This window comes from Cyprinodon tularosa, unplaced genomic scaffold (assembly GCF_016077235.1).
Source record: "Cyprinodon tularosa strain WSP-4 unplaced genomic scaffold, ASM1607723v1 ctg233, whole genome shotgun sequence".
Lineage (NCBI taxonomy): Eukaryota > Metazoa > Chordata > Actinopteri > Cyprinodontiformes > Cyprinodontidae > Cyprinodon > Cyprinodon tularosa.
In genome coordinates this window covers 334,786-358,252 of record NW_024038871.1, presented here as the reverse complement: position 1 = coordinate 358,252, position 23,467 = coordinate 334,786, and the positions used below count along the sequence as shown (strand labels likewise).

The 23,467-nt window shown below is 39.9% G+C and overlaps 1 protein-coding gene across 3 annotated transcripts in view; it reads right to left on the bottom strand.

Moving 5' to 3' along the window:
• Window positions 1–1,456: 1,456 nt before the first annotated feature.
• Window positions 1,457–23,467, bottom strand: part of fbxo18 (F-box DNA helicase 1) — a 29,017-nt gene continuing 7,006 nt past the window's right edge. For all 3 annotated transcript variants that reach the window (XM_038287012.1, XM_038287014.1, XM_038287015.1), the window contains exons 8-21: window positions 22,298–22,389; window positions 17,746–17,914; window positions 15,602–15,821; window positions 15,431–15,518; window positions 15,248–15,343; window positions 13,084–13,220; window positions 11,305–11,401; window positions 9,268–9,434; window positions 9,092–9,173; window positions 8,804–9,001; window positions 8,001–8,126; window positions 7,799–7,905; window positions 2,011–2,145; window positions 1,457–1,898 (exon numbers count right to left, since the gene is read on the bottom strand). In XM_038287012.1, coding sequence (XP_038142940.1) covers window positions 1,734–1,898; window positions 2,011–2,145; window positions 7,799–7,905; window positions 8,001–8,126; window positions 8,804–9,001; window positions 9,092–9,173; window positions 9,268–9,434; window positions 11,305–11,401; window positions 13,084–13,220; window positions 15,248–15,343; window positions 15,431–15,518; window positions 15,602–15,821; window positions 17,746–17,914; window positions 22,298–22,389 — 1,879 coding nt within the window. In that variant the 3' untranslated portion in view covers window positions 1,457–1,733. The remainder of the gene's footprint in view (window positions 1,899–2,010; window positions 2,146–7,798; window positions 7,906–8,000; window positions 8,127–8,803; window positions 9,002–9,091; window positions 9,174–9,267; window positions 9,435–11,304; window positions 11,402–13,083; window positions 13,221–15,247; window positions 15,344–15,430; window positions 15,519–15,601; window positions 15,822–17,745; window positions 17,915–22,297; window positions 22,390–23,467) is intronic.

The window sequence follows — 23,467 nt, the reverse complement described above, 5'->3', positions numbered from 1 at the left end:
CAGAATTTCACCTTTAATGTTTTAAACACCAGTTAATATGTCATGTGAGAATTCACAAAGTTAAATTGTAACCAATTTGTTAAATCCTTAAATGCAAATTTGACAGCCGCTTATTTTATTCAAGATTGAGGAAATTTGTAAAATTTAAGATATCTTCTAATTTCAATGTATTAGCTAAACCCCCAAAGAAGTCACTAAACCTCCAGAGCATCTCATTATCCAAAGGTACCAGTCAAGGTAAGATCACAAAGACTACCTTTCATCATGTTAACATGACAAATGTTTTTTTTTTTTTTCAGGTACAGTCAGGCAGCAATAGAAAGAGAAAAGATGATACTTTGTATTTGAGTTATTTCATTTTATTTTATCTTATCCTGTATTAACGTTGTTTAATCTTTCTATTATTTTTAGTAGACTCTTTTGAAAGTATTCCTTTGCACGTGCCAGGAATTTAATGTTTTTCATGTGTATGATGTCTGGATGGAGAAATGTATTTAATCCCCACATATTCCTCTGGAGTTAGAGTTTGATATATTGTAACTATTAACTCCTTTTTCCAATAAAGAGCAAAGAAGACAGCAAAGGTGCTCCAGGGAGCAGTAGGAGATAGTAACTGAGCACAGGGCCGCTGGAAGTCATTTTGAACAGGGGGTGCTGTGAATTTGTTTGGTTTGTTTTTTTTTTTTTAAAGACCTATGAGCCTATAGGCCTATTATGATGCAATGAATAAAAATAAATAAATAGAATGAGATTCACTACTTTGTCACATCCACTTCAGAGCATGCAACCAGGTGCTGTATGCGCTATTAATTAAACTTCACAATAAATAAAAAAATTCAGCGGCTTTATGCCAAGAGGTTGTATTTCTTAAAGTTGTAGGGAAGTCATATTTAAATTTCAAATTACACTGGCTTAAACATGTATATAAATGTACTCTTATCAGACCATATTTTCCCAAAAGTTAGAAAAGAAAAAAAATTCTATAAAAAAAAAAAATCCTGTCTTAAAATCTTTTTTCCATTGGCATATTTGCCCCTTAGGTAATTATTTTTGATCCCTTGCCCTGCACTTTAAACCTAACTAGAGAACCTTATAGTGAAAATGTTGTTCCTTATAATGATTTGTGAGGAAAGTCACAGGAAAGTAACGTTTAATCATTAAAATTAGTATCAGAAGGGTAGAAAATAAGGTATTTAGTATGGAGTATGAAATGAGGCCTTTTAAATGACCCAAGTATAGTAAGAAAAAAAAACCCAAAAAACTGACAGACTCCGTCTGGTCAACAGGAAAATAAAAACCCACACAGTTAACCTGAGTCTCAATAAGTTCCTGTGTCTGTTCTGCAGAAAGCAGGTGGGAAAATCTGAAAATATAGGAGCTGGGTGGGGAAGCCCCCTGCGGAACAGAGACTGATCAGAAGTTATTTTCATCAAGAAAAACACCTGTTGGATTAAAATCAAAGAAAAAGTCATTGTTGTATTTTTTTACTATTATAAAAAAAAGAAACTTACAGTTAAACAGGATTGTAAAAAGCAGTTAAAAATCTTCAACGTAAAAATATACAAATTATAAAGTTTTTTTTTTGTTTCTGTTTTTCTTTGACAGAAAATTAGAAAAATCTAATCTGTGTCTCTGGCGACCAATCGACAATTTTAACACAGAGGATTAGTTTCACTTGAAGAAAAAAAGAGGGTATAAAAGACAGTTTTTATTTTGTGTCCTGAGTGTTAAAACTAAAAGAAAAGGTCAGGGAAGAACGGATGGTGGATGGGGAAGTGGAACCCCTCTGGGATTTCCGCCATGGAGAGGACGTCGTCGGTCATGAGGAAGGCTGTAGGTCCGATGCGAGTCCACACACACCTCTCGCAGAGTGGGCCTCCTTCAGTCACAAATTCAGTCTGGAGAAAATGAGAAAAAGATTTATTTTTTTGTGTAATTTAGTTTTTTTTTTAGTCATTCCTTTAATTAAAAGAGTTGCCTTTCAAAAGAAAACATTTGAAGCCATCTTACACATTGCTTCTTCTGTCGGGACATGATGAAGGCCGAGCCGGGCGTGATGCAGTTTGGACATTCAGAGATGGAGCAGGGCAGAGGATTGTTGCCCGCCGTCAAAGAGCTGGGCATCTGGGACTTCAGGAAGTACTCCTTCAATGTAAAGGAGGAGAAGTTTAGTTTGTCTCCAGAATATATATTTGAAAAAAAAGGAATTACTTTTGCACTTTTAACAAAGTCCTCAACACTTCCCACTTTAAAGTCTCTGCCTTTTCATTCTGGCCAAGACCTCAGTGTGTCAGATGCAAGATGCAAAGAAGTTCCTCTAGCTGAAGTTGGCATTTCTAACAGCTCAACCTGACCTCAGATGCACACAAATATTTTAACCATTTTTAATCTTTTTTACAGGTTCATTTTGTATTAGTCTTTATCCTGCTTTACAAAGGTAGGCAGCAGCTTGACAAAACCATGATGGCAATTATTTTACATCCAAGTAATATGCAGTTCTTCATATATGCAAACACACATACATTTCAAACAGATGGTATCAGTATCGGCCGATACTGCACAGCCAGGTATCGGGCATTGGCACAACTCTAGTAGAAATCTGGTTGGTGTGTGTTTGCGTTAGCAGCCTGCAGTGAAACTAAGACAGGTGATGTGACTTAAAAATAAAATTAAAGATGTTTCCTAAGAAATTCTATTTCTCGAGTTTCACTCCTCCCCCCTTTAGTTTGTTAAAAACAAGTTTAATTTTAGAAATGTGCTTTTATTTTAATCATTTACATCCCCAAACACCAAATATTTATGTTAAAATGTATTTATAGCTAGCTCAGACTAGCCTCTAAGTCAATGTTTTCCAGGCCAAGGACCCCCAAACTGATGATAATATGGAGCAGGGACCCCCTAATTATATATATTGTATGTAATTGTGTTATTATCAAACTGGTCCTATAGTCACTCTATTACAGATGGAGTAATTTAACGGAAGTAATTTCTCCCTGGGATTATTAAAGTATTTCTGATTCTGATTCCTGGTTGATGGGACAGGTGTTGTGAATGAAACGGTGCCCAGCTTAAAAGAGCTCCTGTGTGTCGCTGAATGTGTGCATTGATGACTGAAAGACATCTGCCTACAGTTATTAGCTATTAGCTGTTGGGCCAAAAACAAAAATAATGTCTAATAAATCAACAGGGTGCCAAAGTTTAATAAGAAAGTTTTTCTATGGAACCACAGGAGCTTCTGAAGTATAAATTAGCAGAGTCATGAAAAATGAGTGAGTCCCTTTAAAGACGGTGTTTATTCTGGCTCTGTTTGCAGTGTGACTAAAACAAAACACAAAAGGCCACTTGGGTTTCATATTCACAGCTCTCTTCATCAGTGATTTCTTTAGAAATGTCAGTTACTGATTCTGAGAATATCTGCAGCTAAGGCTGACATTCAGATGCTTGCACTTTTACACACTAAAACATGTTTTTTATTTTTTTACAAATAAAAATCTGACAAGTTTAATGTGCGTTTAAATTCAGCAACTAACACTGAAGGAGCAAATATCCGTAAGTTTGGCCAGGCACATCACATCCCACCATGAAACAGTTTCCGCCTGATCGTGCATCGTATAGCGTACAGGGGGTAACGAGGGGTCATCGGACTCTTACGACCAGCTCCCGATCAGGAATCGTGAGGTCGAGAGAAAATCCAACATGTTTGAAATTCATTCGCCATCGTAGTGTGGTCGTGTGCAAATCAATCAGGGGGGAAAAAAAGAATTATTCTTCTTCCTCTCAGACAAAAACACAGAAGCATGCTCAGCCATGTCTTTGTCCAAATACGTCGTCGCCTTTTCTTTTTAGGGCTTTCAGCACAAAATTGCACAAATTACCAAGGCAGCATGTTTGACACCAGAGCTAAACTCAATTAAAAGTCTTTGCTTAAACTGCCAGATGCTTGACTGACTATTAAAACATTTCTGAGCTTCAGCTGTTTTAAAAAGAAAACCCCAAAAATCTGGATGCTCAAAGCTTCTAGAAACAAACTGTAAAGTCCTTCAGCTGGAGCTGCATCCTCATTTATTCTTACTTTCCAGTTAAGCACAGAGCTTAGTGTTGGTTTTCACATTCAATCTCACTAATATAACAGTAATGAATCATCATATATTAAGAAAAAAAGACCATGGAAACATGTAGATTTGCATCTCAGGAGGTGTGAAAATGTATCTGCTACCACTTCCGATCTAAAAATGAAAAGAAACCTCTCATAAGAAGTGTGTTTGTATATTTAAGCAGTTAAAAACAATTTGATTTGCCAATTGAAGGAGCATTTCTGCCCTTAAAATAAAGTAATTACATATCATTCACTTGAAATGCGATAATACATGTTTATTTTTCTTATTTTAAGTATAAATCATGTTATTGCATTGTTTTTTTGTATAACCTACCTGCTCAGTTTAAGGAAAAATTAGCTTATACAAGTAAAACTGAGAATTAAATTATGAGCCTTACTAATAAAACCACGCTGGAGTCTCAGACCTGCAGCTGAGTTTATCTGAACATCTTGAAAGGAAGAAACATCAGAAACTGTTATGTTGTTTTTCCGGTCCAGCAGAGGTGGGTAGTAACCAGTTATATTTAACCAGTTACTGCTCTTTCACTAACCTTTTCTCAATAATATACTTTCAGTGGTTTTAATGAATCGTATGTTTTTCTCCACCTGGGTAATACAATAAAATATAGCTACTCTAACCAGAGTAGAAAGTTTGGCTGCTCCATTCGTCGGGAGTAACTTCACTGAAAAACGAACCAGTTTATTTTTAAAACAAAAGGCTCCAGACATCCAGGCGTTTGTTACTTAAGTAGAAGTATAGATACTGCAGTTTAATAACACTCTGGTAAAAGTTGAAGTATCAACTTGACCTCTTTACTCAAGTAAAAGTGAAAAAGTGTGTGCTCCAAAAACTACTTAAAGTATAAAGGTATAAAGAAACCTTTAAAAAAAACCAGCCAGATGCCACTATATGAATTGAAAGCTCAATTTTTTGACTATTTTTAAAAATTCTTTGAGATAGGGCCAAGGATGAGGGAGGTCTTGTTGGTCTCCGTCTCCCGATACGCTCTCGCCTGTTTCCGACCTTTCAGACATTTCAACAACGGTCGTAAGGCACCGAGCTCCGCCCAGTAAACTGATCCAAGCTCGGTCTAATCTCAGCATGGATTGGTTTCAGAGGGGCACTGGAAACAATCAAAATCTAGAGAAGTCATTTTTTCTTCTATTTTGTTCTTGAATTGAAAAGGTAAAAGACATTTTGCCAATTTACATTTTAATATAAATATCTTATTTTAAGAGTAAAAATACTAATTCCATTGGCAAATCATCTCATTTACCTCCTCAAATTAAGGGTAAATACACTTAATTTAAGAATTTTTTTTATTTATTTCTTACTTACACTCCAGTTAAAGTAAATTGGGCTTATGTGTCCGTCATTAATCAGTTGTTACGCCCTTCACCTTTCTAAGAACGCCTCTTCTATTCAGGCTAGCTAACTGCTGTTGGCTAGCTCTGCTTTTGTGAGGATGTAGTTAGCCACCGCTGTCTGCCTCTATTGTTTTTTGGAGTTTTGAACGGCACTAGTGGCTCATTTTTTTCGACAGTAGGCTGACAGGAAAGGGGGTATGAGAGAGGGGGAGAGACATGTGGCAAAGGACCACAGGTCGGATTTGAACCCGGGTCGACCAGCATGAAGCCTGTTCCGTGTGTCTGGGTATCGTTCACGCACGGAGAGCGTTGGCGGAGCCCAAAGCATCCGCATTCTGTCACCAGCTTAGGCGCTCTACCCTGGAGAGACCAGTAAAGTTTTTGGAAATAGTGCTGAGAGAGTCTGCTGTCTCATGGTCAGACCCGCTGCTCTCTGAGTTGGGTTAGCTGACAACGAAGATCCTCGGTCACAGTTTTATCTGGACCCGCATCAGGATGATGAGGACATATTTGATATTGGCACTGACATCCAGGATCTGTCTGAGCAAAGCCACTGTAACGGCTAACAATGGATGACACTTCCTGCTTCTCTCTTACTAGCTACATATGAAGTGGCCCCTCTCCACCTCCTGCGAAGAAACAATCACATTTTGCAGGGTTTTATCTCCCAGCGAAGCCGGCCACGATTAAAAACCACCTACCCATTTTCCCAGACTTTGTGTCCGAACTGACATCTTCTTGGAACAATCCGCCATCGTCCTGCATCACAGTACCGGGCCTTGGACAATATCTGGATCCGAAGGTGCTGAAAAAGCTGCACCTGTGAACATTCCACCTATGGAGCCGTCCCTAGCGGCTTACTGCTAACAACCCTTCCATCCAAACTAGGGGTGGAACGGTTCACAAAATCCACGGTTCAGTTCGGTTCATGGTTTCGTGGTCACAGTTTTCGGTTTGGTTCGGCATATGTTGATTGTTACACTGAAATCCCATAAAAATGAATGAAATTAATGAAAAAATCCAAAAGAATTGATGAATTGTAATTATTTTTAATGATTCACGGAAACCCTGGATAATTTCTGGGTGTTTTGCTGCTTTGAATTTAATCATCTGGTGCATGCCCTCTACGATCTCCAAGAAACTCAGAGCGGAGCAGATGGGAGCCACAGAGGAGGCTGTAGGCTTTGCTTAATGCAGGCGGTCTGGAGCGCAGAGGGGCGGAGCGCTGACAGAGTATGTGGGATTTCGGGGTTAGCATGACATGTTGGTCATGTTGATGTTAGCATAAACAAAACATGTCGCACAATGCTCGCACACTGTTGCACTTTTATCCACAACTTTCTTTCCGCCGTCATCGTAGGTCACTCTAAATGCAAAGCGGTCCCATACAGCAGACCTATAAAGTGCTGCTGGCGCGTCTTCCAACTCCTGTTCTACTCGCCATACCCACACAATTCTCCACAACAACTGATTTTTTTCCCTGCTACATCCGGTGTAGCTGCTGAAGCTGAAGCTGCTGAAGAAGCTGCTTCGCTTCTTCTTCTTCTTGTTTTCTACTGGTGGTTGGCTTTGGTCGCAGTACCGCCACCTTCTGCTCTGGAGTGTAAACGCTTCGCCTATGAGAAAAAGGAGCAGCGCATGAACCGAACGAAACACACGCGAATCGAACCGAGACAGTCGAACTGAACGGTTCGGACGGTTTTCATAAACCGTTCCATCACTAATCCAAACCATGTTGATTTTTTGCTGCGCGGCTGGAAAAACTCTACAAAGCCCAGGTATCAATTTTACAGAAAGAACTCCATTTCACTCGCACCTCGCCATGTTTCTGTGTTTTCAACTGAGAGGAAGAAGAAGAAGAAGAATCCTTGCTTTCCCACTGAGCGATTTGCCCACGATGGTCGACTGAAAAATCTAACATATTTGGTTTTCTTCTGGCCTTACGAGAGGCTGATAGCCCCTCGTTACCCCCTGTACGCTACACAACGCACGATCAGGCTGAAAGTTGGCCCGAGCGAAAAATTCTCGTACGACATGAAAGTCGCCCTGAAAAGGGCAAAAAGATCGTATAGTGTATGCCTGGCTTTAAGGTGGAGCTACTGCTAGTGCTACTGCCAGGTCTTTAATTTCTTTATGTTTATTGTCATAATTTAAAAACGTTACAAACAGGCATAAAATCCATAAAGAATTGATGAAATATCAACAACCTGCAGCCGGCCTAGGCACCATCAGTTTATAAACACTCATCTTAACAGGAGGAAGTAAGGATGCAAGCAAAGCAAATGATGCGTTGACAGGCGGCAAGCTGTGAAGTGTTGTGCGATTATGCCTCACCCCAGCCACCGTTAGGATGCGAAGGATGTTTTTGGTAATAACCAGGGAAGTCATGGCGCGAGTCACCGCCACATACAGCAGGTTCCACTCATCGCTGAGAATATGAGCTTCAGCGGTAAGGGACAGAAAACAATCCGTCAGACAAGTTGTTGTAAAATATTTTGGTTTTTTTTTTTTTTTAGAAAAGGAAAAATAAACGTACAAAACAGGAAGTCTGGTAGGCGGTGTAGGTTGTGACGGGAGGCGGGGAGGGTGGCGAAGTCGTCGCTGATGATCACTGTGTCAAACTCCAGACCTTTGGCCTTGTGGACAGTTCCAACGATGAAGTCTGGTTGAATAAAAAATAAAAGAGGGAAAACATTTTTATAAACATCTAAAACGTGACTAACAAACATTTTCATTGATCTTTTTTGAATAGAAGAGTCCTTTTTTGTCCCTCTTTGGGGAAATTCAGGTGTGCGAGCCGTTTAGAGACAATGATTAGAGACGATCCTGCCTGGCTGTGTGTTTCCTGGACGGGGCCGCCTTTTACAGCTGCTTTTTGAACCCCAGTCAGCCTAGGCAGATGGCCGCTCACACTGAGCCTGGTTCTGCTGGAGGTTTCTTCCTGTTAAAGGGAGTTTTTCCTCTCCACTGTCGCTACAAGCATGCTTAGTGTGAGGGATTGTATTTGAGTCAATCAACTGGTTTTCCTTCGATAGAAAACTTTGAATCGATTTGACTGTATGATCTGGTGAACTGTAAAGTGCCTTGAGATGACATGTGTTGTGAATTGAAGCTATATAAATAAACTGAATTGGATTGAATTGATTTAGCCTCGAATTGAGACAGAGAATAAAATACTTTTACTCTAAATAAAAAAAAAAAACAACAGAGTACAGTGAGGGGAAAAAAAAGCCTCCCTTAGGGCTTCCCGAAAACCTTTTTTCCACATCATCCTCTGACATTATCTTTCTTAGTGTATGAGTCATCCAGACCGGAGCCTCTGTGCTTCTCGATGCTTACCTGCACCCTTTAGGTCGCTCTCATAGCACGCCTTTAGCCGGGCCACCAGCGCAGGGACGCGGTCCCTGTATTGCTCCACAATGGTCAGTTTCCCGTCCAGCTCCTTGTCCTCGGTTTGTGTGACGTAGTCCTTAAAGGCCAAGTAGGGTTCTTTTTTCTTACTGGAGGTAAAGGACCTGATGAGGGGGTCCTTGATGGCTGAGAGGGCGAAGCACATCGAACACAGACGTTTAACGTCTTCAGTTCTTTTATCACGAACTGATGAGGAAAATGAACTTTAGATCTTGCCTTTTTTTTTGGCTTCCTGTCCTGCCTCCTTCATCAGGTGGTAGATGTCCATTATTTTCTCCAGCCCGATGTTTTTGACACCCTGCAATAGAAAAAAGGAAAAACATCACCTATATAGGACAGGAGAAACATAACCCCCACCTCCAAATATTGGGTTCTTGCACATAAACACGTACTCCAATGAAGTGGATCCGGCACTGCTGGTTGGCATCCGATAGTTGGACCGCCCCTTTAAAGACGCCCAGATTACACCTCGCCAAGATGGCGATCTTCCCTCGGCTGCAGCTCACCCCGTTCTTCATGGCCTCCAAGGCTTTATCTGCCGTCTCATCGCACACGCCACCTGTAGGACGACCAGGAAACATCGGATCACAAGACACATGGAAAGACCCAGACATCTTTCAAATATAATCTTAGTTGAAACAATTTGTGGAAACTCCTGCAGGACTTTCATATGTAGAAGATTAAACAGCTTAAAAACGAAGATGTTCCAGTTCAGTCCTGAAAGGTAAAGAATTAGCTCATGAAAACTGAAAAGTTAAATCTGTTTAATAGATGGAAAACACACCAAAACCTGATCCACTTACAGACACTCCTAAAATCACTGGGATTTATTCCACTTTTAGTAAAATTATGCATAAAAATAAAGTCCCATCATTTGACATGTCCTGTTATATGCTAGTAGCTCACTTTGGCTGCATATATTTTTCTTACAGATGTCTATATCCTGCTGGTGAATTATTTGTTATTTTGCCTTTTGATCAGTTTGTAAGTACAAAAAGCCCTTTGTGTTTATTTACAGGTGCGCAGGTGGTTAACAAGAAAGTAGCCTACCGTGGCTAAGCCAGTTAGCACCTCCTACCCAAGAGTGAAAATAATGAAGGAAAGTCCGAGATCAGTCTGAATATTGATTCTATCTGAAGAGGAAGCTGAAGCTGCCGAGGTGTTAAGATGTGGCTGCTAAGTTGATGGATGCTATTCTTAGTCTCCTTTTTTTAACTTTTTAAAGTCGTAGGTCATATTTAAATGTCAAATCATTCTGGCTTCAACATAAATATAATAATATATCTACTCTTTATCAGACTATATTGTCCTAAAAGTTAAAAAATTTCTATATATAAAAAAAAAATCCTGTCTTAAAATCTGTGGTTTTCTTCGTTATCTTATGCAGGCCAGTTAGTTATAGGTCAGCCTGAACAGGGGATTGACGTCTGTGTCTTCAGCAGGCGTAGAGCTAACAGAACTGGCAGCGTTGCGAGGCAAGGGCTCAAACATGTACGGCTGGAAGCCTTCTACACCAAACCAAGCTTCTGCCGCCCTGGCGTCCTCTTCCACAACATCTTCGTCCCCGCTTTCCTCCTCTAAATAAAAAATGGATGATGGAGGAGACTCATCCACGACCTCCGACACAAAACTCTCCTCCTTGCATGTTTCCTCTGTCCATAGCGTTCCTTGACAGTGTTGTTTCTAAGTCACCAATTTAGTGCTACTTGGTCCCAATGGAATTTCCCATTGGGAACCTACTAGCACTAAGTTGCTAATTGGTTAGCAAGATGCTTCCAAAAAACCGGCCACAACCAAACCTTCCACCACAACAATCGCGCCTCCTTGATAATCAACCAATCACATTCACTTTATTCACTCGTGTAAAGTCGGGCACCACTCGGGAGAATTTGGAAATGTAATCCCTGCTTCCCTGCGACTTTAAACTAGTAATGTCTTAATTTTTTTTTTTCAAATCATTCTGTTAAGTGTGGCTGAAAGAAATGTCTGAGAATGTCTTTATAGAATCTTTAATCCTTATTACTTTATCAGTTTTGTTTATTGCTCTGACCGTTGTTGTGTTTTTCTTTCATTAAACAAGGGGGACCAACTATTCTGTCCAGTGACTAGTTGCTGTAGATCAGCTTATTCATATCAGTTGGTCTCCGATTATGTTAAGCTGTCTTTTTATATTGAGGACTTTGCAGGACGATGAGGCTCTATAAAAAAGAAACCATCTGGCTTTTTCATAGTTCTCCCAGCAGATGGCGCCACATTATATAGAGGCTCAGCACCTGTGCTGTGATTCTAAACACTATCAGGGTGGATATTTATCAAGACCATATTCTTTCAAACTGTCCAAGAGCTTGGATCAAAAAATTTAATCTAGGCCTAAAACATCATCTTAGCTCTAAGCATCGACATTAAAGACAACCTTCTGCTGCTCTTACTTTTCTGCATTCCTCCCACCAGGATCTTCTGGACCCCTTTGCAAACTTTGAGGATGGCTGCACCCACAAAGGCGATCTCCGACCCGAACCGAAAGCTCTGGATAAAGAAAGCAGAATATTAATTGATGTTTGCAGTTAGAGATACGAAGCATTAAAGAGGAGGATCTTTTTAAAAACGTGGCACACTTTCTACCCCATAAATTCTTTCCAGACTTTTGCTTCAGATGAACAAGCCTGTCTAAGAAGTTTTTTACTCCAAATTTCTTTATTTTTAACAAACTATTTATTTTTGCAATTATTTATTGAACACAACCATAATCAAATAAATAGATATCAACTGCTTAGTGTATTTAAATTGTACCTGATTTGAAATGGTTCAAAGAACATTTTTTAAACCCAGCAGTTTTTAAAACTCCTCTACAATCCCTGTGGCTCTGTGGAAACAAAACTCAAACTTCCTTCAAAACGCCATCACAGCAGATATAATGTACAAAGACAATATATAACAACATCCTTCAACACTTATATGATTGCATTTTTCCATTATTTGATGCATCCATTCTCCAACACCTGAATCAGATCAGGTGTTGGATTCAGGTGTGTTGGAGAAGAGATAGATCTGAAAGTTGAGGGTATTTGTTCTCTTTTAGGAGGTGAACCTTCATCCAGCTCTGATATTTTCTGGAGTCTCTAAAACGTTTGCTTACTTCCACTACCTTTTCTGCTCCAGCTGAATCAAAAAACTCCCCACATCATAATGATGCATCGATACGTACGCTAGAGTATCGATGCATGTTTTTTTTCCCCTCCGGTCTATTTTTATCCATTTACTCCTTGACGTAATTCTCCCTCCCGTGCTGCGGTGGCGCTAAACCTATTTTGCCCTCCTACCTCGCTTCCTGGTTATACTGTTATAGCAGTGAGCTTGACACAGACATTTTTTATTTAAGCTCAATATTGAAGCGTGGTCTGTGCTACATGCTGTGGGTCTAGATACAGCCGAGGGGGAGGGACATGAGGGCCAAAAAGCACGGAGATCCAGGTGGAAAAAGGATCCCAGCGTTCTCGCGAACCTCGATCTTCTAGCGGGTCAAACTTCATGAGTTGTTTTCCGCAACTTTGGTCATAAAAACAAAACAAGCCGGCCTCCTGTCTGCGGCGCTGTTTGCGGTCAGCTGCAATTTGGGAGAGGTGCAGCGGAGCGTCTGTGGGGGGGCGGGGACGTCTGGAGCTGAGGTATTGCATTGCACTCATTGCACTGATTATGTGCAGTATTGTTTTGATGCAAAGCCTTTCAGAATCTATAACGCAGAGATATTATTATTTTTCAGTGAATGAGGTTTTAATAGGAATAGGTGGAGTGCAACTTTTCTACTTCTGTTATTTGCTGTTGTTTCTCAAAATAAATGCATAACGATATTACAGTTTTCAGTGAGTTATTTCAAATTTGAAACATTGTCTAGCCTGTAAGGTGTGTGTAAAAAAACCAAACAATCGAATCGTATCGTGGTGTTTTTTTGAGTATCGAAAATAATCAAATCGTTGGGTCAGGAAATGAATACTGAATCGAATCGCCATGATGAATGTGATTTACACCCCTAGCTGCCACCACCTTGTCTGTCAGTTTTGTCTCATAAAATGTGTGCTTCTTCATCCACATATTTATTGAAACCCATAGTTTCTTCATGTGAAAAATAACAACTGTGTGAATCTCACTGTGAAACTGTATCAAGGGGAAGCTGAATATATTATGAGAGCTGCAGGACGGTTTGCTGGTACCTGAGTGAGGTAATAGATGTGTGAGTGGCTAGCTGAGCCGAGGGAGTTGACCGCCCCTTTGAAGGTGTAGATCTGCTGGTGGGGGTCTCCAACCAGGATCTTCCCACAGCGCTGGGAAAGCAGGACGTCCATGATGGCTGAGAGAAAGAACAAAGCTCTTAAGAACCATACTTCAGTATGAAGCTGCCAAAAGCTCACACGCAAAATAAAAACTGTTGCAAGCAGGTTTATTTAAAACACATTCACGTAAACTAGTCTCCACATGTATGTTGAATGTTTTATACATGCAGATTAAACACCATGAGGCTCCCGGTATCTCATAATTCAGTGTTTCCCATTAATGAACGAGACTAGACAGAGAGAGAGAGGGAGAGAGAGAGATGGTCAGTGGCGGTTCTACTCCCCGGGTGAGACCCACTCCAAGCGCCAGTTCTATTTTTTTCAAAGTGCGCATCCCGCCCTCCTTTATAAAAATGCCGCAGGGTTCACCCGTGCAGTGTTGCCAACTCAGCGACTTTTTTTGACTTTTCAGACCCCTCCAGCGACTATAAAAAAAAAAAAAAAACAACTAGAGACAAATCTAGTGACTTTTCTGGTGTCACTTTTGGAGACTCTTGTATGAAAGCACGTATCGTTCCTACTCTTGTCCTCCAGGGCCAGGTGCTGCCATGAGGCGCCTCCCCCGTCCCAACCCTGTTCTCCCGCTTCTGCAGGAGAACCTCTCAGCGCATGTTATTTGGTCTAAAATAAATAACTGAATTTGAAATGTTTTATGTTAAATAACAGCATTTGATTCACACAGCAACAGTCACTTAATCAACTTCTCCATTGTGTTTTCCTCTCTAAGAGAATGATTTGAAGGCTCAGTGGACAAGGGAAAAAAAAGTAAAAAAAAAAAAAAAGTGGCCTCAAAAATGCACTTAAAGGGGAATTCCGTTTTTTTTTTTTTTATTTATTTACATTGGGCCCTTGATTTTACATTATTACATCATGTTCTACTCACCCATATTAGTTTTGTGTCATTTGGAGCTGTTCTGAAGATATTCAGTTTGGTTATATCCAAGTAACGTCTTCCTTTGGGCAACGAGTTGAAGACACAAACTAAACTGTTCATAATTTATTCTTTATGGTACGCCAGCATTCATAACATGTAGGCGAATCACTGTCCCTCAGACATCCGCAGTTACATTTTTTATATTTATATTTTTTTTTAAACAAAGCGGAGTGTGTATGACGTCATCCTCACATGCAGACTGGAGTTGTGACAGGCAGCCCGGGCCACAGGCGGCTACGCTCTACCCCTTCTATTCATTCTAGCTAATCTGAATCATTCAATTCCATTTAGAGAACGAGATCATCTGTGGTAGCAGCACTAGACATCTTCCAGGCATGTAAGTAAAACTAGCAGCAGTTCAGCGGACAGGAAGAAGGAATGGTAGCCGGCGAGCGTGGATGACATCATACACGCACCGCTTTCTTTAAAAAAAATATAAAAAATATAACCGCGGATGTCTGGGGGACAGTAATTCGCCTACATGTTATGAATGCTAACATGCTATCAAATATGAACAGTTTAGTTTGTGCGGTTAAGTCGTTGCACATAGGAAGACGTTACTTGGATAAAACCTAACGGTTGCACAATGTCAACTTTGTTAACCTATATGGCTCTGGTTCACCCTCAAAAGCCTCTTTCCCATTGAAATTAGCAGGTTAACATCCTTAACATCCAGCTAAGATCCACTAACAATCAGCATTTGGTGCTCTTCACATTGGCAAAAAAAAAAACTGCTGCCTGTCTGTTGATGATGTGAACAGTGAAAAATGAAATCAGGAAAGGAGACAATGTAGAGCAGCATGGAAGGTCAACGTTTGAAAGTGATTTTAACCTGGGTTGACACACGTCAACAGCTGCTGGTTCCCGGGTTTAAACAGGCTTTTTGGCCAGTGGGAAAGGGGTAAAAGTGACCAAGACTGACATGGTGGAGCCAAATAGCCAGAAGAGAATCTACAGGCGCATAAAAAGCAGGAAATTGCATAGAAGGAGCATGGAGTCAGGATTGATTTATAAGAGGCCTTAGGGTGCTGATTCAGTCTGCATAGAACATTAGAAATGTGCCTGGAGAGTATTTTAATGTCTTGTCACATCAGAAGGAACCTAAAGTACCTGGTGTGCAGTCCTGAGCCTCATCGATGAAAATGACATCGTATCGGTCAGACAGGCAGGGCTTTGGGTTTCTGAGCTGCCATAACTTCAGGTAACCTGGGAAGGAAAGAATACAGCTTCAATCTGAAACCATTTGTTTTTGCCTTAAGATGCTTTTGTCGTTATAAGTCATAGTTGCTGCACCATCATGAGGCATGTAGTAGGCCTGTTTTGATTTCTCCTTAAGGTCCTTCATTTTGTTCCAGATCGCCTTTGCCTCTTCAATAAAAAACTAGAAAGAAAGAAAATAACACACATGACATTGATGCAAACATTAACAGGTTTTACTGAACGAGTTAGTTGAAGGATCCTCACCCTTTGCTCATCAGGCCCTATGACCTGCCTGTAGCCCTTGTTGACGGCATAGTCATAGGGGACGTGCTGTGGGCCGATGGCCGGGTGTGCCGAGGCCATGAAGGAATTCAGAATCGTAGCCACCACTTTAGCTCTGCTGAAGCCTGCGGCCCCAGGAGTCAGAGCAAAATTGATGGAGAACGCATTCACGTTGAAGGTGAGCTTTTTGTTAAGCGCATACCTGCGACACAGAACGAGACACACAGCTGAGTCCAAACGAAGCTGATCATGTCGAGTCCCTAAATTTACAGCAACAGCAAGCAACAGTGAGTTTAACTCATGGGGGTTTCCTGAAAGAGGTTTACCAGTTCAGCTGATTAATGCTGAATTAAACACTTTAAAAATATTAGGAAACAATCAAAACGATGCAGAAAAACAAGAAGTGGAACAATTTTTTTTTCATCAATAATGTTTAGCATTTAGTTTTATTTCATTACAAACAGGCAACAGAAACTACTGATTGTTATTGAGAAACAGACTGAGATGAGTAAAAATAAAGCAGGAGTGGGGAGAGCCTTTGCTGCTGAAAAGACAAAAAAAAAAAGAAGTCAAAACTGCAAATATCGAATCATTTGATGACATTACTTGTTAAATAATGGCCAAAGGTATAGTGGAGGATTTTCTTTTTCCGGGTGGATCATCAAAATAAGTGGTCCCCTTAATTTTCATTCATTCTGGTGATATGTTTAGGTAAGGCCGTCCTACGCGCTCCCATCGTCCCCATTCCACATTGACATAGTGGAAAAGTAAGCTTGTGTGAGCGATGCAAACATCAACTTTTAAACAGAGCATGCACGAGGAGAAATGGGCTGGTGCATGCTCTAACACGTGTTTAAAGGAATAGTACACCCAAAACATGATTAGCCTTCATTTTCTACTTACCCCCATGCTGAACAACACTCTGGAGTACTTTTTTGATATCTCAAATGCATCTGGAGGTCTGGGAGGCTTCTTGCTGTCTGCTGACATTCAAATAATGGAGGTCTATGGTGCCCGAGACAGAAAGGTCCATAAAAGTCCACAAAAAACGTGTCAATATTCCTCCATACTGGTCGTCCAATGTATTCCAAGTGTCCTGAGTGGGTAGCATCAAGAATTTACTCGAAACGAAGTCATTTAGAATGTTTTTAGAGCATAAACAGTAGTGTATAGGATTTCCTGAAAGCGCGCGCCGGCGCGTTCACGACGCTACGGAAACCGCGGCAGACCAAACCAGATGAAAGTGCGCATTCGGCGTCTGCTCTGCCAATAATGCAAGCGTAGAAGAAGAAATGTGCTGTTTACCTGTGCAAAGAAAGAAACAACGAAAGAAAAATGTCTGAGGACTTCAGTGTTGAGGAAGAGCATGAGTTCTTTGCCGAGCTGAATGCGCACTTTCATCTGGTTTGGTCTGCCGCGGTTTCCGTAGGCTCGTGAACGCGCTTTTAGGAAATCCTATAAACTACTGTTTATGCTCTAAAAACATTCTAAATGACTTCGTTTCGAGTAAATTCTGGATGCTACCCACTCAGGACACTTGGAATACATTGGACAAGCAGTATGGAGGAATATTGACACGTTTTTTGTGGACTTTTATGGACCTGTCTGTCTCGGGCACCATAGACCTCCATTATTTGAATGTCAGCAGACAGCAAGAAGCCTCCCAGATCTCGAGATGCATTTGATATACCAAAAAAGTACTCCAGAGTGTTGTTCAGCATGGGGGTGAGTAGAAAATGAAGGCTAATCATGTTTTGGGTGTACTATTCCTTTAATAGGCCTCTTGGGAGCGGGTACAGGGTTGTCCATGTGCATTTTTTTTAAAAGTGGAGAGGGCAGGTCTTTTCAAAAACTCGTCAAAATCCTCCATTATAGCCTTAAGTAAATTTGTTTTTGAGCAAGAAGAAAAAACCTGCAGATTTGATTAGGCACTAAAGGCCTTTATTGTTTTTAAAGTGAGCAGACAGGAAATGGGACGGATAGAAGTGGGAACCAGTGACTTAGGCCTCCCTACATGATAGGCTGAGCCCCTGCCCCACCGCCATGTCCCGTTTTATAGGTTTTATAGAAAAGTTTTAACACCTCTGGTCCAAATCCTTATAAAGCCTGAATTTCACGTTCCTCACCTCCTCCCGACATCATTGTAGGCTAAGGAATGGGCCGTCTTGCAGTCCACGTTGGGAGGGAAGCGGCGTCGCGCCTCAGAGGCCACAGAGTGGTTAAAAGCTACATAGAGAAAGCGAAGGTGCGGGCGCTGCTCGGCGTATTTCACCAACGTGGTCGTCTTTCCCGTACCTGTGACATATTTAAAAATACTGCTTCAATAAACAAAACGGTAATAGCATGAAGCAAGATAACAGTCAATAAAAATGTTCACCATTGTGCTGAATTTGTAAATGTGTCCATAAATGTGAAATAATATAAGATTTGTATTTGTCCCTTGCTGTTAACTCCTACCTACATGTAACATCAGAGTTTCACCTGTGAAAAGTTCTGAACAAAAGTTAAGCAGAAGGCAGAAGAAGGACAAATCATGAATTCAGGGGCTGTAGAAGTGTACTTATAAATCTGTAATTGACGATTTATACTCGTAAGTTTGTGATTTAAACTACAGTTGCACTGATCTGAATCGAATCAGATCCAGCATTCCGATCCAGTCATTTCTAGTTTCATTGATATCATACAGAGCTATACAGCGATATAAGTACTACAATTCTTTGATTGCAGAGCTAATGGTTTAATCTTAAGAGAAGCTAGTGAGGTTTTATATCTGTTTCCATGTCTTACTTTAGTTTTTTGCACCAATGTTTATGTCACATGGCGAGTTAATGTGGTTAATTCATTTGACATTAGTATTAGCTCGGTATCCCCCAATACACTCAGCCAATGTATTGCTGTCCGATTGGGTTAAAAAAAAACAAAAAACAAACAAACATGCATTTCGGTTCAGAAGTTCCCACGCTGTTTGCCATATGTGGCGTCAAGCACCTCCATGTTCAATGGGTCCAGCTGGGAGCAACACTTTTAATTCTTTTCTACGTCTCTGCATGGCAGGAAAGATGGCCGTCTCTAGGTGATGTCATAAAATGATTACAACCTCTGACAGCAATGCATTCCCAAAAATCCTCTCCCTGTTTCTAATCGGAAGCATGGTTCATGCTAGCTGAATATATCTACTTCCTGTTTATTCTGTCAAAATTATTATTTTCCTAAAACCTGGTTGATTCTCTCCAGACCAGGAGACAGAAACAAACCTGTTCAGTATTTGTTTTTTAGAAACAGTTTGAAAGTTCAATTAATATTTCATCGCAATTAGATGCAAAGTTAACTGATTTATTGGGAGGTGCAGCCAAATAGCCCCATCTGAGACTGCTGCCTCAGATGAAGCTGTTGGAGGAACTAAATGGCTTTTCTATCCCACCTCCATAAATGATCAAGAATTACAGGTGCAGAACGATCACACTGCAAGCCGCACTCAAGTCAGAGTCCTGCACAGCTCTGATTTTTCAAAACTGACCCCATCCATAGAGTTCAGACCCAAGACCTGACGCAATACCTGCAATTATCCTCAATTAAATCCTGTCCCAGTATAATGAACTACAACCCTTGGAGGGGTCTCTATACTAACGTATAGAGAATTTGCTTGGAAGACTGCTACACCCTTCTGGCTCAGAGGGGCTAAAATGCAGATAGAACGTGCTGGAGGTTATGTGGGTCGAATCAAGCTGGCCATTTTCATATCTTATAGAGCTGTCCAAAACCACTTTCTTACAGGGAAAAAATTAAACAAAATGTGGAGACAGTAATTGGGGATAATTTTGCCTCGAACTTTGAGATCATGGTCTTGGGGAAACGTCCAAACTGTGTAAAAGGATTCTATAAAACATATATGTTCAACATAATGCTAATCGCCAGCAAGAAAGCAATCACTCGGAAATGGATGGCTCCCACAGTTGAAGACTGGATAAGCATCATTCAAGACATTTACAAGATGGAGGAACATTTGCACTGAAACTGGAACAAGACAAATTTGAAAAATGTTGGACTCCATGGCGGACTTTCTTGGACACCAGACTTGTACATAATGGCAGTGATGTGAAACCCGTAGTTCCTTAGCTACTCGGTTCGTTTTAGAACATTTGTTTTACGGTTTGTAAAAGTTACTCAGTGGTAACACTGCTTTGTTCATTCTTTTTCCTCCCCACTCCTCTCAGAGGAATCGGGGTGGAGAGGTAGGAAAGACAAAAAAAAAAAAAAAAACGGAACACTAAATACCGGATAATCACATGAGGTGGTATGTTGTATGGATCAATATAACAAACGGAATGGAGGATTTTACAAGACTATACTGCCTTTTGTGAACAGATGAACTGCACATTCTATATGTTCTTCTTAATAAAAATTTGAATATAAAAAAATTCTTCCCAGATCCCACGGACCCGTGAATAATAAACTGTCACCCAACCCATGATCATAAATTGTACACAGCCGTTTTCAGCTGTTATTAGCTTTTATCAGTCCCATAGAATGGCTTCAAATTTGTGCCTCCTACCTACCAGTAGGCTCAGTAGGTTATTATCACTGAATGAATCCTAACACTAACCCTAACGTAATTCATTTTTTCCCAAAGAAATAATTAATGTGTTTGTGTTTAATGTAAACATGATTTTAGTAGTTCTTCCTCTATTGTGAAAAAAAAAGAATGTTGATCGGCATGTACCTCATATAAAGCGTATCATATCAAGCCCATAAAATCTCATATCCCTGTAAGTTGAGTTGTTTTTAAACCACATTAAATCTGTGTTACTAACACATGTGGAATTCACTTGAAGCAAAGCTTTATTAAACAAGGAATGCTGTAAATAAAGTAGATAAAAAGTATGTAAACGTAAAGTGAAACTTAAGGTTTTAGACGTGGCCAGAGCAGCTATTATCCACAGTGAGCTGCATATTATCAGCCATAAGAACCTACTAGAAGGTAGAGGAGGTGCAGCCTGGAGCCATTCTATGGGACTGATATTCGCTAATAACGGACATTTAATGATTGATCATATCTGAAACCGGGCCATCTGGAACCGTTTATAATAACAGAGGCAGTAAAGAACATATCCTCACGTTCACATCCAGTGCACGCTGTGCTCACAGATTAACAGCTGTAAATTGGCTGAAGTATGAAGTTTTTTTTTGACACCCCCACATTTCATATACACTCGTGCCCAAATCCCCTCTAGAAACAAAAAAGGCCCTAAAAGGGACCATCTAATAGAGTTTTGAGAGTTTTATTAGTGATTTTAACTATTAAAATTGCTCTGGTTCTGCAGCAGACTGTCTGATCTGAGGAGGATCTACCTGTACAAAGGAATCAAACATATCCTTTTCTGTTGAACCGGTTATGGAGATTATCTTTAAACTAAACAATTAAAATTATTCACCTTTCCCCGCTATCCCAAAATAACAGAATCAATCACACTACCAGTATTTCCAAATTCAGACTCTAGTGCAGAAGTCTAACTGGAATGAAGTTCATTAGACGTTGAATTAAGGTGGAAACAACATCTGGCTACGATTTCTAACAGTTATTCTGAGGTGATGGTTAGAGCGGATCACAAAAAGCCCTGAAACTGGCAGCTCAAAAATGTTTTACATTTCTGTGGTAATGTTTTGATCGAAGATTTTATTTTACTTTTAATTCTAACTTTCGAGGTTTTTGAAACCAGTCAACCGATCTTCAAGTTAATAAAATAAACATAAAACAGAAACTTAAATGCATAACAATTTTAACACAGTGAAGATGAACTGATTACCTTTACAGCTGACATTGAGGATATATAAAAAATCATTAGATAGTAGAGTGGTACCTAGATTGTAGGAAACAGAAAGGGCGCCCCCTGGTGGTTTAATTTATTAGCAGCTCTTAGATTATGTTTCAGATTAGATTAATTAATTTCTCTGTAATAAACTGAACCTTTACAGTTATTAGAATCGTTTTGTCATCAATTATTTCCCCTCATAGACATGGAATTCAAGCATAAATAAATACATGAAACAAAAGCTCAAACTAATTCTGAAATCCACTGTTCCACAATGGAGCTGTATGATGACCTTTGTTAGGATAATTATCTTTGTTTATTACACCTTAAAATTAGCTGCCTGTTGCATGTCAGAACTGATGTTTTCCACAATAGTTTATCTAATTAAGACAGTTCCTCTGTCCGGATATACAGCTATAATCTTTATACTGTACGTTGATGTTTGGAAATGGAATGAGAGTGGTGTTCTTCAGCTAAGAACGTGTAAAGAAAGTGTAATATTTTGATAAGGCTGGAGCCATGGATGTTTCCTCATCTGCTAACATATATGATGTAATGATGTGGCAGACTGGGGATGTATAAAGTGCCTTTTTAACTGTTAATTGTGGCCACTTCCTGACAGGTGAGCCCAGAGGTGAGCAGCTGCCTTCTGTAAACTCTAAGCAATTTCTCTGATCTGAGTAAGATTATAATTTATATCAAAATCTGTTGTCATGTCTCCTGGTTAATTAATTCAGATAAGTTATGAAGTGTTATTTAAAGAGTTTGTCCCGAGTGATCTCTTTTCAGGGAAAAGAACCGGTAAGAATAAGCATTCAGTTAAGACTAAACAGTAAAAAGAATTAAAACCAACACCAAAAAACCGTACCTGCGAACGCCACTATCTTGACCACATGATGGCTCTGGATGTCATGGCTGAGGATCTCCTGCTGCTCTCGTGTGAGCTGAATCTGAGGGATTCTATCAAAAACACAGTCATTCAATTCAGAACGCCGTTAGACCCGATAGCTTTCCACAACTGGTAATCAGAATCAGAAATACTTTAATAATCCCAGAGGGAAATTACTTTTGTTACACGCTCCAGTTACAGTTTTATATATATATTAGGGGTGGAACGATTCACAAAATCCATGGTTCGGTTCGTGGTCACGGTTTTAGTAATCAGTTAATTGTTAAATGGAGTATAGAGACTCTATAACAGACCTTTAGCTAACAGCAAAAGGCCTATTTTAGAGTAATAAAAACATGTGTAAACATTTTGCATTTACGATTTAAAAAAAATTCCACTATTAATATTCTGCATCCGGAACTACTCAAGTGGAAAAGTTTTAGTTTCCCCCTTTTTTTTTGTAAAAAAAAAAAAAAACGTCTTTAAGGAAGCTTTTGCTGTCCAATTATTAATTGATTAATCGAAAAAAATATCTACATGATACATTTTTTTTGCAAAATAATCATTAGTCGCAGCCCTAAATAAAAGCTTATGTTTTCTAAACTGCAGATGTCAGATGCAGTGTGACATTTAACTAGCCCACCATCTCTTTCCCTTTTTTTTGCTGTGATCTCATATTGGAAGCAGCCATTAATTTCTCTTCTTATTATGCAAAATGCATATTAGACTGACCCAGTGACCTGCAGCTGGGTTGGAATCTACCCACCAGAACAGCAACATTTCTCCTGCGTTTGTTTGGACAAAATTTTTGAACAATATTCTGGCTATTAGTTTTTCCGTAAAATTTCAAAACATATCCACTGGACTTGAGTTTGGGTCTTTATATAGACAAGGCTTTGTCTATATAAAGACTCAAACTCACTGCGGATCCAGACATTTGGATTGAGAAAGCTTCCTGGAAAGGTGGCAAAACGTCTTCAAATCTTGGAAACCAAGTCCAGAGGATATTTTTTGAATTTTTACGGAATGACTATGACCTGGATGACTGAGAATCTTCATCAGCATATTCTGGCTATTAGGTTTAGCTAGACAGAGCTGCTGTATGGGAATCCTCCCTACAGCCACTCCACCTCATTAATGTGCAAATAA